Source organism: Vigna radiata, chromosome 7, assembly GCF_000741045.1.
Source record: "Vigna radiata var. radiata cultivar VC1973A chromosome 7, Vradiata_ver6, whole genome shotgun sequence".
Taxonomy (NCBI): domain Eukaryota; kingdom Viridiplantae; phylum Streptophyta; class Magnoliopsida; order Fabales; family Fabaceae; genus Vigna; species Vigna radiata.
The window spans coordinates 20938852-20953993 of record NC_028357.1 but is presented as its reverse complement, the minus strand read 5'-3'; the positions used below and the strand labels follow the sequence as shown (position 1 = coordinate 20953993).

Here is a 15142-nt window from a genome sequence, read left to right as displayed (position 1 = left end):
AAATATATTTAAAATTAGTTATGATTATTGTTATTATAAAAAAATAAATTACCTTTACTTAGGATAGATGGGGTATTTTGGATTATATATTTTTAATATAAGATTCTAACCTTATTTCAACAATTCACATAAATGCATTAAGTTATCTATAATATTAAGGAGAATATTATTTTCATTTGCAAATGTCATGTCTATGCAACAAATTTAAATCATCAAGAACTGCTAAATAAACATTTTATAGATAATTTTAGGTAACAAATTCAAAAGTATTACTGAAAATTTTATTAAAAACAATACAAATTTGAGAAGTTGTCTGCCCAATTGTAAAAATAGTCTTAAGGCAACATTTACCCTTCAAATGGTAATAAGTTGTATGAACAGCTTTAAAAAAATTTAAGGTAAATTTTGTATTTCTAGTTAATACACCTGGCATGTTGAAAATGGCAATGCATAAATTTGTACACGGCAAGTCACTGAAATTATTAGAAAAACTGTAAATTTGTTGATAACCTACCACACCATTTAATAGTTATTATGAATAATATTACTAATATGCTTACAACTTTCTGAAAATGGAGTCAATTTGTATGCATAGACTTTCTCCTTTGCCTCCTCCCATCAGTTAGGATAAGTTAGGATATAGCTGTGTAGGATGTGTACATATAATATCTTTAACCAAAACTATACTTTATAAGTGAAGATTTATTGATTTATCTTTAGCTGGAGCAATTAGCACTGTTGGTGTCCCTCAGTTAGGTAAGTGATTTGAAAGTAGCAATGAACCAACTACCATCATTAAGAAAACAATTTGTCAAGCTCTCAAAGAAAGGATACCTTAGTGGTGGCACAAAACTTGGATGCTTTTAGGTTTCAGATTCCAGATTCCAAATACTTAGTACGTGGAGGAATAATCGAGTTTGAAATGGACAAATACACAGGTTTCAGTTTTGCCATTCATGAATCATATCCATCACAAGTAAAGTGAAAAGGGTGCATGGCCAAAACCAAGAAGAATACAAAACAGGCCACTTTCACATTAATGGAAGCACAAAGTGATCTGTTCCCAGTCCTTTTATGTTAAGAGAGACACATCACATGGTTTTGGTGTCCTCTTCATGTTTTAAGTGTCACATCAACAGTTCCCAAGATGTTTAGATGTCAAAATGTTCGATAAGTCCAACACTCCTATTTCCTCTATTATCCTCCACTGAATCTACATAATTGATAAGGTTTTGCAGTGAAGTCTAGTATTTACCTTCACCTATCAAGTAAAAACTCTTGGTCATATACACATGCCTCCAATGATCAAAGTCAAAGGTAAAAGAAAGTAACAACTAATTATCCTCAGATAGGGAAAGAGAGCTACATTCACTCTTTATGCGTTGAGCTTCTAAACGATCAAGTAATCAATATATTGTAGATAGCACATTGACAAGATGCCATATAGTTACATGTTTAGCTTATAAATGGTCCTAAGAAGCATGAAAACAAAAACAAAAGGCTAACAGGTAGCCTATAAACTACAACTAGGAAGTACTTCCCACCATTGACAAAGGGTGGAGAAGGAGTAATAATACAAGTGAGAAAAGAGATTCATGGTATTGACTGTCATATCAGTAGTTTAAAGAACCCACAGTTGTTATCCCAGTGCTAATACTTCTTGGGTCCTCATGGCCTGCATAGTCATCACACACGCCATTAGAGAGCCTCTGGATTGGGACTGAGTTAAGAAGTTCAAGGCCATTGTTTCCCATTTGCTGCACTTCCTGAGGGGAAAGTATCTTGATGCACCCTACACTATTTACAAATTCCCTGTTCCACCAAAAACATTTACGAAATTAAAGGTGTGGGAAGAGAACCTGGTCAATAGGTCATTTGCTTTGACAAAAACTAAAGAGAAATGAAATCCAGAATATACAAGCTATCACCACTAAGGATAAAAACACATGGCAAACAATGAGAATTGTCTATGCAGATATTCTAAAGTGCCATGGGATTTCATTTAGAAAGAAAAGAAACCAAGAATACTTACGGCCATGGGCCATCACCGAGGAGAAGAACATCATTCTCTTGGTCAACGAATACAAGCTGCCAGCCTGATCTCACAGGGTCCTCCAACTCACCTTCAAGGCCAAACATGCGAGCAAGCTCACCGCGTAGCTCATGGTAGCTGGTGAATTTTGTAATATCCAATGATCTTCCAAAGGACCCCGACTTGTAAACCTGTCACAAAATATATATGAACATAAAAATCAAAACTATTAATAGGCCACTTTTATTGTGAACCACAAAAACATAGCAAGATAAAAATATAAAACATTTAATTGTGAAGAAAATACACCCATGGGAAAATCTCACCTTTACAAAGGTTTTGATCGGTGGGTTTCCTTGCCCTCCATTTTCTGGGGTTTGCAGGAAGCCCGATTCACCAATATTGTGTGTCATTCCAGGATTCATTGAAGAATCAGTGCTTGTGGTATTCAGGTAATTAGATGATTGGAAAGGTAAAGTTGGTGGGCCACAGTTGCTGCTAACTCCCTTGAGGCTTGACAACCCATTATGCATTAGCAGTGATGAGGGCTCTATATTTACTCCAAACAAAAGATGATTTTGCGGATCACTGCTTCCTTCTATAGCACACTCCCTACTAGGAAAGGGTGGCAATGTAATTGCATTTTGAGCCATGGTACTCTGTGGTTGCCCTAACTGTTCCAGTTGAGGCAGAACACATTGAGATGCCCCAGAAGGAAGGAGAGGATCCACTGCAACACGTTTGGAGGGTGGCCATGCAGTTGAAGATTGAACAGGAACCCATGAGGTTCTAGGAAGATTGAGAAGGTGAGATGTTTCATCATGGGGAAATGAACCCAAAATACTATGCAGGGGAGAAACAATAGCATTAGTTACAGGGTTCCCGTTTGAATCAGAAAAACTCTGCTGATGTCCCAGTGAAGAGATAGCTTGCATGGGTGGGGATTGGGATTGAGGTGCTGAAACAAACTGAGACATTGTAGAGACAGCACTTGAAATCTGCTGATGATCAACCACTTGTTGCTGCTGCAGTTGTTGCTGCTGTGGTTGTTGTGATTGTTGCTGTTGTTGTTGTTGTTGTTGCTGTTGTAGAAGATGATGCTGATTCTGATTATTGAATGAATGCTGATGCTGCAAATGCTGCTGAAAATGTGTTAGAGTCTGAGCCTGAGATTGAGATGGATGTGGTATTTCTTGACTATTTGGAAACGATTGCTGAGATTGAGATTGCTGCAAGATCTGAGTCTGCACTGAGGGAGAAGTCCTATTCAGGAAGTTCTGTGGTTGCTGAAATTGGAGTAAGGAAGTAGGATGTTGTTTGGAAGGATCTGAACTCCACATATCCTGAAGTGCGGCGGCAGCCATAGCTTGGTATACGTCTGTTTGATAATTCACCATTGAGGGATCAAGCCTTGGCTGCATCCAAGGACTAACACCAATCCCCGGAAAATTAAGAGATGGAATACCTCTGTCTGTGTCTCGAAGCCACATTAGTGAAGAATTTAAACCAAAATCGTCATCTTTCAAGCCTGCTACAATCCATAGGGGAGAGTTAATCCGTTGATACATAAATGAAATTGACTTAGAAACGTAAAACTGCGTTTTAAGTTGAAAATAAATAAGGTCATCACAGTCACTAATATTTGGCAAGCATACCATGGAATGAAGGCATTCCTGGAGGCCATGGTCTCTTGAGCCTAAGGGGGAATGGAGATGGATACATTGGAAATGTTGTTAATGGCTCAATTTCCCATAAAGAAACCCGGGGTTGCCTCTCTCCTGCTGTGGATTCATCCCAGCCAACCTGCATCTCAAGAAAAAACCATTTTAAAATCCTTCCTCAACCCCTAATGAGACGCAAACTGTTTTCTAAGCAAGATATTATCGATCTTTATATAACTATATCACATAAATGAGATATCTGATAAATTCTAGACAAACCTTGACTGAGCGCCAATGAGAATTTGGCCACCGAACAGAGTCCAGGTCACTAATGCCAGTTATTGTGCCCATGTATCTGCGTGAACATATAGATAAATAAACAAATTAGTACAAACACGTATGAACACCAACTCTACAAACTGATTGACCTTATTAATGTCAATGAGAATTATTTTAACAATTTTATACATAATACAGCATTTTTGAGGGTCAAAATAATCATCCATTCGTGTTCATGTTTCCACTTCATCTCATTATAACAAATTATACACCATTGAAAAAAAAAAAGGAAAAGTGATGTCAAAGCAATTAATTTACATCATCTCTTAATACTTGAATTATATATGTATGCGCTGCATTTGATTTAAGTATCAATAAAGAATCAAACTTTATAATGCCATTCACCTATATTTCATGTCATTGGAAACAAGATATGAATTACAACTTATTTTAGAGAAAATCTTATGTACATAGAAACAGTTAGAATAAAGCTCCATATCAAGTTCTTTATTCGAATAACCAATGAAAATCATTAATCCAATATTTATGACGTAGATCCATAGTCACCAGATTAGTGTTTTCTGTAGCTCCTAGCCTCGTAGAATATTCAGCTCCCAAATTATGTGTACAAAAGTATGAGCAACTAAAAGCACCTCAAAAGAGAAAAGCATAGTCATCATTCATAACAAGCCAAGAATATTTCTACCAATACAGGTTGCAGCTTATGCTTCTTGAAATTTTCAAATTTAAACCATGTATGATTTTTTTTAAATCATATTGCATACTAGTTAGTCTACATTACCAGAATATAGAAAATAACAAAGCAAAGCAGTTCATCTATCATTTTCAATAAGTTACAAAAACATACCGACGGATACTGGATTCCTCTGTTTCAAACAGCATCCTGAAGCGCATACCGACAGACACACGAGTATGATATACAGCTTTAACATACTTTGCTAAAGGTATAACAAATTCTGATGGGCTAGCTCTGAATTAAAAAGGAAAAAAAAAATTGTCAATTTAAGTAAATATATCATCACATGAAAGTCTACAAATGTAGGGCAGTTGTACCGTGGGTTATAAAAGATGGTGAAACGGCTGCTAGTCGCAGCTGCATGAGCTGCAGCAGCAAGAAGCCCTAAGTGCATACTATCACTAGACAAGACTGATGAAGGCATCACAGGTTGAGGACGATTAGCGCGCCGAATGCCAAGAAGCAATTGATTCTTTTCATTCCTGTTGAAGAAAATACACTTCAATTAGACCAATTATCAGATAATTAATAAAAAAAAGTAACTATGCTTGGCATAGTATCGTTCAAGTCTGGATTAAAAAGCAAGTAGCTAGAAGAAATAAGAAGCAACAACTCCTATAAAGCCTGAACCATCACAATAATCAGGACCATACTTCAACAGAAACTCAATTAAGGACCCCTGGCTCAAAATAGAAACTGATCAAAATATTATAAGACATGAAACATATTATTGTTAGTGTTAGAATAATTACTGAGTCTACTTATGTTAGTGTAGTCAAAAGCACTAAAGTAGGGAGTAATGTGTTGGGTTATCTCTAATTATTGTACCTAGCGGTCTAGGACAGTTCCTTGACCTTCCATCTTTCTATTGTATCAACTCTTTATCAATATAAATAGTAGAACATGAGAAGGATCCAATAAGCCCTTTAGAAATATATTTCTCTGTTTTAAAATCTTAAGAGTTAGGATATACGAAGAACAGAAATTAGTTAAGATAGTTAGAAGATTATTTAGTTATTTGAGGTGTTGGTTAGATATAAGTAGGGGAAGGAGGGGAGAGAAAAGGATGTCAATTTTGCAGATTGGGATTAGCTTTGTGAAGGGGAAGCCATTCAAGGATAGAGTGCTCACCTATTTCTTGTTCTTTTCATTCTATTCAATAAATCTTCCTTTATTTTTTCAACTCTGGGTTCCTGACAAACTGGTCTGACCTGATGAGTCTTTAAGGGAGAGCCATCACCAAACATGGAGGAAGCACAAATTTGGGTCATAAGAAAGCTGCCAGTGTTTTTGGGGCCAAATCCAATTGGTTGGATTGCATGAGCTGAAAAATTCTTTGAAGTGCAAGATATTCATTCATTTGATAAGATGCAGTGCATTCGTGAACATGTATGATGTGACAATGCTTTGGTTCTATAATTGGTATCAAAATAACAGATTCAGATTGGGAATCAATTTCCACAGCTTAAAAAAAAGATTCAAAGATAGCTATTGTAGCCACATCTTTGAAAGATTGACTGCCATGAAGCAAGAAGTGCAAACTGAGATGGAATCTTGCAGCAAAAGAAATGGAGACTTCACCACTGTTCTTGAAAGATAGAACCAACAATTTAGAGCCCAAACCATTGCTTTGAGTGAAGAGGGCGATCCACATTTGACTGAACAAGACAAAATAGCATTGAGGGAAGTGGATCAAAATGCTTTGAAGCAGAAGCAAGTTCTTGGACAAGAAAGGTGGAACTACCCATCTTTGTTGGAAGTATATAGAACGGGAAACTGATTCAAAGAGTAGCATTTTTAAGTGCGGTGGTAGAAAGCAGAAAGCAGAAGTAAAAAAGGTTCAGTAATCAAGAACCACACCCTTTGTAGTGCACAAGAAACAAAAAATGAAGTGATATTAACAAGAGAAATAAAGATTATGATGGAGGAAGAAGTGAGTGTATCAATAAAGAGAGTGGAAATCATGGCCTGTATAGATATTTTTTTGATATACTAATTGTAAGTCAACCAATAAGGAAGTTGAAGGTGGAGTTGGAACCAAGCATCATTTTTTCCCAAATTCAGATTTCCATAATATGAATGAATAATAGTTGTTGGACCAAGATTATGTGCTGTACAGATAAGTTTCTTAATATCCTAATTGTGAGTCAACTAATAAGGAAGTTGAAGGTGGAGTTGCAACCAAGAATAATTTTTTTCCCAAATTCAGATTTCCATAATATGAATAAGTAATAGTTGTTGCACCAAGATTTGATAATGAAGGTGGGTTGGTCAGAACAACAATGGCATTGGAATATTGGAATTTCAACTTACTAGTCAAGCCTTTAGCATGAAACTTCACTGCATCTGTAGATAACAACTTGCTAATTAATGGAGCCAAAGCAGAAGGAAGGTTCAGAGGCTGTTATACAAAATCCCCACCACCACCCAAGCCTCGAATTTGCTTGCAGTTGCCAGTGGGTTCCCCTCCTACGGCAGGAGATTATCAATGCTTTCAGGAAGGGCAAATGAAGATCATGTTGATGACAATGAGCCATCGGATTAAGCTCACTTAGGAGGAGTGTGTTGTTAGGATATAAGAAGAAGCCAAATTAATTGAATTATAATACTAATGAGTCAGTTAGTTCAGGTGTTAGTCAGATATAAATAGGGGAAGGAGACAAGGGAAAGGGATGTTAATTTTGTAGGTTGAGCATTAGCTCCTTGTGAGGAGGAAACCCTTGCAGGAGAGAGTGCTCCCCTATTTATATCATTTCAATAACACAATAAAAAAAAATCCTATATTCTTTTTAATCGCCAGATGACATAAGAATTATATGGCTTGGTTCAGGGAGGCAAATGAGCCAACTAAACATTACTGTCAAAGGCCAATTTTAACACATGATAAAGAACCTTGGAAAGAGAGGGGCAATAAAAATACTTACCAGATAAACAGAACTGAATCACCAGCAACAAGCCTTTTAGCACTCACAAAGACACTCCATCCAGTGGTGAGTAGATGCCTTTTAGGCTGACCTGCAGAAAGAAAACACACCAAATTCAAACACTACAAATGGAAAGAGAACTTAAATTTAGCAACAGGCAAGAAAAATACAACAGAATAAGAAACATACTGAAGTAAAAATATATTAATTATTTAAAGAAAAAATCAACTCCTACATTTGCAATGAAAAAGACAAGAGACATATAAGATTTTACAACCCACCTCGGAAGATATGTCTGAATTTCCATTCATTACCATGCAAATCCCTTGCAATTAACTCTTGAGCGGGAGGCTGTTGTGAAAAGTCCTGTGGGTCAAAATTACAAAGTTAAGAAATTCAGAGATTTTATGAACAAGTTAAAAGTTTTAGAGCATAAAGCTATAATAGTTTACCAAAGGAGGAAAAACTTTTTCAGCTGCCCTACGAGGAACAGAAAATCCACCATGAGTGCTGGTGTCACTGGCAGTCAGAATTTTGCAAAAGTAGTTTGTTGGCTGTTTACTTGGAGTGCCTAACTCCGCTGGAAGGTATGCCTCTTTCTGCTCTTGCTGAAAACACCCCATTGTAAAAAGATTGTATTAGAATATAAACATAAAACCCACACAAGAAGTTATCAGTTAAGAAAGAGAATCATACAGGACTCATAGGTTGCAAAGTCATCTGAGCATATACTTCATCAGTCTCATTATCTGCCTGAATACAAAAGAAATGAACAAATAGTTAAAAGAAAATAGAGTGCAGGAATCACCAAGATAAACAATATTATTATGGTAAAAAGAACAAATAAATAAATAATCCTTACATGCATAGTCACGTTATGAAGTTGACAAATAAGCTGAGGCGGTAAACTTGGATAATTTGGTATATGGCCATCCACCTCCCTGTTGGTAGACACAGCAACCTAAGCAGAAATGATGATACTGGTTATTTATGTAGCTTATGCAGAAAAAGACAGATGTTATAAAATGTAAAACGTTCAAGTGCTGATAGTCTCAGGGTAGTTGGAGATATTATATTCCTAATTTCTAAGAGCTGATTCATTAAACTGCAACAGTTTAAGACTAAAGAATTATGCTCGAGAGTGAGTTAAGATTAGCATACAAAAGAGTCACTATAGTGAAAGACTAAAGCCAGTTTTTGTTATGAAAGTATAGAAGTAACCCAGCCCTTAGATTAGCAGCCCACATGGTCATATATACTAAAGAACCAATTTGAGTCACAATTTAGAAGACGAGCAACCAAAACATCATCTTCATGTCCACGGGCAGACGATTCGTTTTATTAATTTTAACATACCATAGTAACATCAAATCTAGACAACACCCATAAGGATTTCTCTGTGGATGCTATAATCCAACTCACCTGTTCACTGTGACCTTGTGGAAAATATACTACACGGCTTCCAACAGCTGGTAAAGAAACAAGTGGACCAGCACATGCATGCCAAAGTTCTGAATCTAGAACTCGCTTTTCTCCTGCAAAAACCCATCCCAATGTCATGAATATGGTAGTTAAAGTTCATAACTGCCGCCTAAATGTCTGAAAGGACAAAACGGATTTTGGCACGTTGTTGCAGAGCCAAGATCTCAAAATATCAAACGAAAAGTGGAAGTTGCTCAGCAAATTAAACCGAATTCCTTCTATGATCTCTTAGCTACATCAGAAAGAATATAAACTGTATCCAAAAGGGGTAAAATTTCCAAATCCCCTCCTCAAAAAAAATAAATAAATAAAAGGGAGTCCCACCACCATGTTAGACATAAAACTGTTCTTATTGAGCACAAATTCCATGGAATGAGGAAGAAATAACAAGTTCTTAAAAATAGAAATGGAGAATACAAAGAGAGAGGAAATGAAACAAAAACAAGAGAACTACACGTACCTTCTTGGGGTGGAGGACTAAAACCTGCTGATGAAAGTTTCATTTCAGTAAAGTTTCAGCAATCTCAAACCTTAGACCCAGTCCCAAAAACCAATGATCTTAAGCAAACTATTAAGTAAACCAATTTAGTAGCAACAAAATTCCCACAACCTTCACCCCAAACCAAACAACAATCCCTGTTTTCTCTTCTTTCTTACCCCACAATACCATTCTTCTTTTACCTTTACTCCTTCAGACAACCAAAAGAAAGTTGAATCTAAACAAAACTCGACCACCCAAGATACAAAATTCCTTCAACCATCAAATAGACATGCTAATAAACTCAGAAATCTTCACCTTTTCAATTCTCATCCAATACCAGTCTCACTACAAAAAGCATTTATTCTATTCCTACCCTTCATTCGCTTGCAATCCTCCTCAACCCCCACCACCCCAAGTTCCAATCTTCAACGGAAAACTTCATCCTACAGAGCTTGAAGCACCAACAAGTAACTCACCAGTACCTTTTTTTCTTTTCTTTTTATATCACCAACAAATTTGGCAACAAGACGAAAAACCAATCACTACCCAGCAACCAAACAAGCAAAGAAACTCCAAAAGCAAACAGATCTCAGCAAAAGGAGCTATAAATCCCAAAGGGTACCGGATCTCAGGAAAACCCGAAAAAAAAAAGAGCAAAATGAACTCTGAATCAACACAAGCATGCACTCTACAGCAGATAGAAAACTGAAACAAACTTGCAACTGAAAACTACCACAAGCTTAGGTACTTGCTCCTTTTCCGCGGAGGGGACAAGAAAACAGTGTGTAACACACCTCCTTTTAGAGATTAAAAAAAGAAAGATAAAAAAAAAAAAAAGGGTCGGATTTTGTTTTTCCAAGTTAATGGAAAATGGGTAGCAGTTTTCCAAGTTAATGGAAAATGGGTAGCAGTTTGGGAGCTGGCGACTGTGGTCGTGCTACTACTGTTATTTTTCTCTTTCTATGCTTGAAAGAAAGAAGACAGAAGCGCCATTGTTTTTGGGTGTTTTTTAAGGAGGAGAAAGAGAGTGTGTTGCTGTGTCAGATGATTTATCTTTTCTAGGGAGAGAAAAAGAGAGAGGGGAACGTTTCACAGTTGATGGCATTTTGCTTTATATAATATATATATATATATTCATCATTTATTTATATCTAGTCAAGTATTTATAAACACATGTGAATGTGATATCACATATTTTTGGTGTCTATGATGGAAGAAGAAAAAAAATTTAATGTGAAAATACCATCAGGATTACCTTTAGTGTTTTTTTCTACAGCTGCCCTCGTGCCATTATTTTCCCTTTTTCATTTGAAAATGACTGTTAATAATTTCTACAATTAATAACTTTGAAGGACAAATAAGTATAATTCAATTTAATAATTATAAAAGTTAACCATGTAAATTTTAAGACTTTTTACCATTTCAGAAACCTAATTAAAACGCTTAATGATCCTAATTTAAAGGACTTTTCACATCTATAGTGATTAAAATATATATTTCAAAAATACAAATTAGTCATTTATCTTTACTTTTAATGCAGAAGAAAGTATTATTGCTGTAAAAGTTTTATCATTACAGTAAAACTAAACTTTTAATGTGTATACTTTAAATATTTTACATATATTTAGGTCAGTCTTAGATTTCGAAATCGTAATTTTACATTAATTGACGTAAATTTGATAGATTATTTATACGATGGCATTGATATTAATATTAATTATGAATGAAGAAGAAAAGTAGGGTTGATTTAACATGCATGGAAGGTAGGATAAGGAGAAGTAGCATTAGCATGTTTAGGATCTTGGAGCATCATTGGAAGGCAACTTGTTGCATAAGCACTCATGCAAAGGTTGAATATGGCAGATTGCAGATGTATGCAGTGATTTTAATTTTGATAATACAAATATCTGCTCCAACTGAATTCGAACTCTCCATGCCCAATAGGCACTAGATAATAGGCAACAAAGTCAAAAGGTGTCAAACCTTTATGTTACACGAAAATCATCATTTCTCTAACATCATGCAACATATGATGGCAAAAACTGGGCAAAACGATGAAAAACAGATGTTACTTTTTTTTTTCTTTTCTATTGTTAACTGCTGTGTTGATTTAGCAGGAAGAGATAATTTTTTTTTTAACACAGTGGGGATAAGTATATGTTAGTATATTTTCGAACATAATTGAACGATTTTACAAATAGTTTTGTAGGAGTTGTTATGTTAAGCATAGATTCAATGTGAGTTAATTTTGAAAACATTAAATTAAAAAAATAAACTTAATAATAAAGAATGACACTTAAAATTACTTTTAAAATAACTTGATATATTTTAATAATAAGTTAAAATGTATTAAAGAATACAAAATGAATAGATTTTTTTTAATAAATTTAGTTTTAAATCGTATGACTCCATTTTTTCTGTTTAGCAGATAATGGTTAAAAAAAGGTTTAATTACTTCTTTTGTCTCCTGTTTGATTGAAGTGTGTCAAATTCGTCTCTTTTTTAGAAAAATGTAAATTTCGTCCACATATAGAAAAAAAATTTGTCAATCAAGTCATTTCCGTTAAATACAAATTAATGGTGTTAACTATATTATTTTAGCTTAGGCTAAACTGTCTCGTCTGAACGAGATTTGCAGAAAACTAAAACACAAGTTTTGTTGATATTTTCGCTTAAACTAAACAATTTTTGCTTGAACTAGATATTTTCGCTTAAGCTAAAATATTTTCGCTTGAGCTAAAAATGTCCTGCAACTAAAGTTGAGCCACTGAAACTCTTTCGTGTGAGCGAAACTTACTTCATCTAGAGGTAACGAATACACCATTCAATTATTAAAGACCATGCAATGGAGGTAACATTGGATTCTCTTGTTGGATAAAGTACCACTAAGGTTAAAGTTATTCAAAATAATCATTTTCACCCTTCCATCACCATTGCACTTTACCCCAGCCATGGCCCATCACACGAATTATTGTCACTCCACGAATCAACCAAAATCTGAGGGTAACCCAACCCCCCAAGAAAATCCAACAACACCATCACCTCAAATGCACACATAGCCCCAGGCTTTGACAAGCAAAAATCATTGCTTTTAAAACTCACTTTATCCGCTGCAAAATCAGGGATCAGACCCATGAAGTGGTTATTATTCAAATCCAACCGCTCCAACTTCATCCTATTCAAACCACGCGGAATCAACCCAACAAACTCATTCCCATTAAGATCGAAATCCCTCAGCGAGACCAAACCCCCAATGTTCATCGGAATACTCCCACTAAACTTATTCCCATGAAGCCACTAAACTTATGTCCAGTGAGCACCCCAAGTTTTAGCCCCAAACGAAGTAAGTTTTGCTCACGCGAAAGAGTTTCAGTGGCTCAACTTTAGTTGCAAGACATTTTTAGCTTAAGCGAAAATATCTAGTTCAAGCGAAAATTGTTTAGCTTAAGTGAAAATATCAGTTTTCTGCAAATCTCGCTCAGGCGAGAAAGTTTAGCCTAAGCGAAAATAATGCAGTTAACACCGTTAGTTTGTATTTAACGGAGATGACTTGATTGACACAAATTGACATTTTTCTAAATGGGGGACGAATTTGACACACTTCAACCAAACCGGGGACAAAACCAAACCGGGGACAAAAGAAGCAATTAAACCTTAAAAAAATAAAGGTATGCTTTAGTCATTATTTATGACTATAGTAGATGGACCTTGGGTAAAATTCTTATGTCACGAGTCTTTTTAAAGTTTTTAATAAAGTTTCAAAACAAGTTCAAAATGAAAAAAATAAATAAATAAATAAAAGAAAATTACATTTGTAAACTCCACACCAAAATATTTGTAGGTAGAAAGAATTAATATAGCATGTTATTTACAAAAGAAATTTACATTATATCTGATAACGGTTGAAATACCATTTTTGTATACTTAATTTTGATACTAAAAGCACCTTTTATGACTTAAAAACTAGCTTAAAATCATACTTTTACTTCAGTTGAGAGAATAAGAGAGTTGAAGGTGGTATTATTGGTTTTATGCTTGGTTTTCCTTGTTTTGGCAGAAATTAGGAGGAATTGGATGAAAGAAGTTAAAGGAGCAAGGAGTTGGACTCAAGAAAACTAGAGAAATAACACAAAAGAAGAATTGTAGCCACCGCTCAGCACCATTTTCACTGCTGAGCGCCTAGATTGTTGTTGAGTTCTTTCTCAGACGCTTAAGCATCATTGATGAGGGTCAATCTAAGTGTCGTAGTCACCGCTGAGCGGCATTTCTATCGCTAAGTGCCAGAGTTTGCCATGGAGTTCATTGTTTCACGCTTGGGCGACACCGCTGAGCGCCATTCTGAGTGTCGCACCTACCGTTGAGCGCCAATTCTAGCGCTGAGCATTGTCAACGTGGGCTTGGGCCAGTTTCTGCTATTTTTTTATAAACTATATAAGGGTTTAGACGACCTAGAGGTTCTATCTTTGGACAAAAAGATTCCCACAAACACTCTTTTCACCCCTTGGAGGCGGATTTTGGATGCAGAAGCTCCAATCTTCAACTTTTAGGATTTTATCTTTCATTCTTTTCATTATTTTCATCTAGTTTCACCATGTCTATGGTGAACTAAACCTCCATTGTTGTTGGGGAAACGATGTAATCCTTTGAAACTCCCATGTATAGAATTGATTCTTAATATAAATTCTTTACTTCATTAATTGTTAGGGTTTTTCCTCTACACTCTTTGCATGCTTTGTTTAACTCATTTAATTGCATGACCATTGATTTTTTCGATATGGACACATATGGGGAAATCTAGAACTGGGGAAATTCTCCTGGAAGCAATATTACCTAGATATAGGAATAGGAGGATCGGTTGCCTTTAAGCTTCTGTGCGAATGTAATGCATAATTAGTTGCTAGGGATACAAGACATTGTGAACTAGTAATTAAGAGTAGGCTTTCTTCACCAAGACATCAGGTTTAAAGTAAATTAGAAAGTGGCATTAATAGTAATGAAGGAGTTGAATTCGTAAATACATGAGAGTGGATAGGATAAGTCGGAAACCCCAACAACATAAATCATTTCATATTTTATACACCAATCACGATTATTTTCGTTCTCAAGTCTTAAATAATCAACAAATCACATGACTGTTTAAGCTAATGAGTTTTTAGGGAAAACGGTACTTGGTCTTACCATTTATATTACTTGATATGATTCGGTACACTTGCCGGAGTCTTAACAAGTTTTTGGCGTCGCTTCCGGGGACTCGTGGTTTAACTATTCTATTCATGTGATTATTAATTAACTTTGACTTGATTTTTTTTATTTTATTTTTGTTTTTTTCAAACAATTGCTTTTTAGGGTTTTATTTTCTTGTGCATGCAGGATACAATTCGTACTAGGAGCAATAAAAACTCAGAACCTCTTCTTGAAGGATTGAGCGAAACATGAAGGAAAAGACGGATTCGAACATCTAGAGAATTATTCCCTTCTCCGGAAAGACTTTTACAACCCTCACGACAAGAATCCGACTAGAGCACT

The 15142-nt window shown here is 35.5% G+C and overlaps 1 protein-coding gene across 2 annotated transcripts; it reads right to left on the bottom strand.

The window, feature by feature from the left end:
* Positions 1-1382: 1382 nt before the first annotated feature.
* Positions 1383-10715, bottom strand: LOC106768352 (auxin response factor 6). Of its 2 annotated transcripts, none has more exons than XM_014653459.2 (14): positions 9596-10715; positions 9076-9188; positions 8516-8614; positions 8350-8406; positions 8106-8261; positions 7935-8019; positions 7654-7744; positions 5047-5211; positions 4841-4963; positions 3973-4048; positions 3688-3835; positions 2359-3563; positions 2033-2223; positions 1383-1812 (listed from the first exon to the last, which is right to left on the bottom strand). In XM_014653459.2, the coding sequence occupies exons 1-14, from the start codon at positions 9636-9638 to the stop codon at positions 1614-1616; spliced, it is 2751 nt and encodes a 916-aa protein (XP_014508945.1). In that variant the 5' UTR covers positions 9639-10715; the 3' UTR covers positions 1383-1613. The 2 variants fall into 2 exon arrangements, with proteins under 2 accessions (XP_014508945.1, XP_014508946.1); XM_014653460.2 differs by having other exon boundaries at positions 2359-3560.
* Between the last annotated feature and the right edge of the window lie 4427 nt (positions 10716-15142).

Bases quoted from the DNA above. Each gene is read 5' to 3' on its own strand.
- LOC106768352 (XM_014653459.2), bottom strand. From the start codon at position 9,638: ATGAAACTTTCATCAGCAGGTTTTAGTCCTCCACCCCAAGAAG. The intron at 3,836-3,972 runs GTTTGTCTAGAA...CTTGAGATGCAG, and splicing joins CTCATTGGCGCTCAGTCAAG to GTTGGCTGGGATGAATCCAC. The intron at 2,224-2,358 runs GTGAGATTTTCC...ATTTTGTGACAG, and splicing joins CGATCAAAACCTTTGTAAAG to GTTTACAAGTCGGGGTCCTT.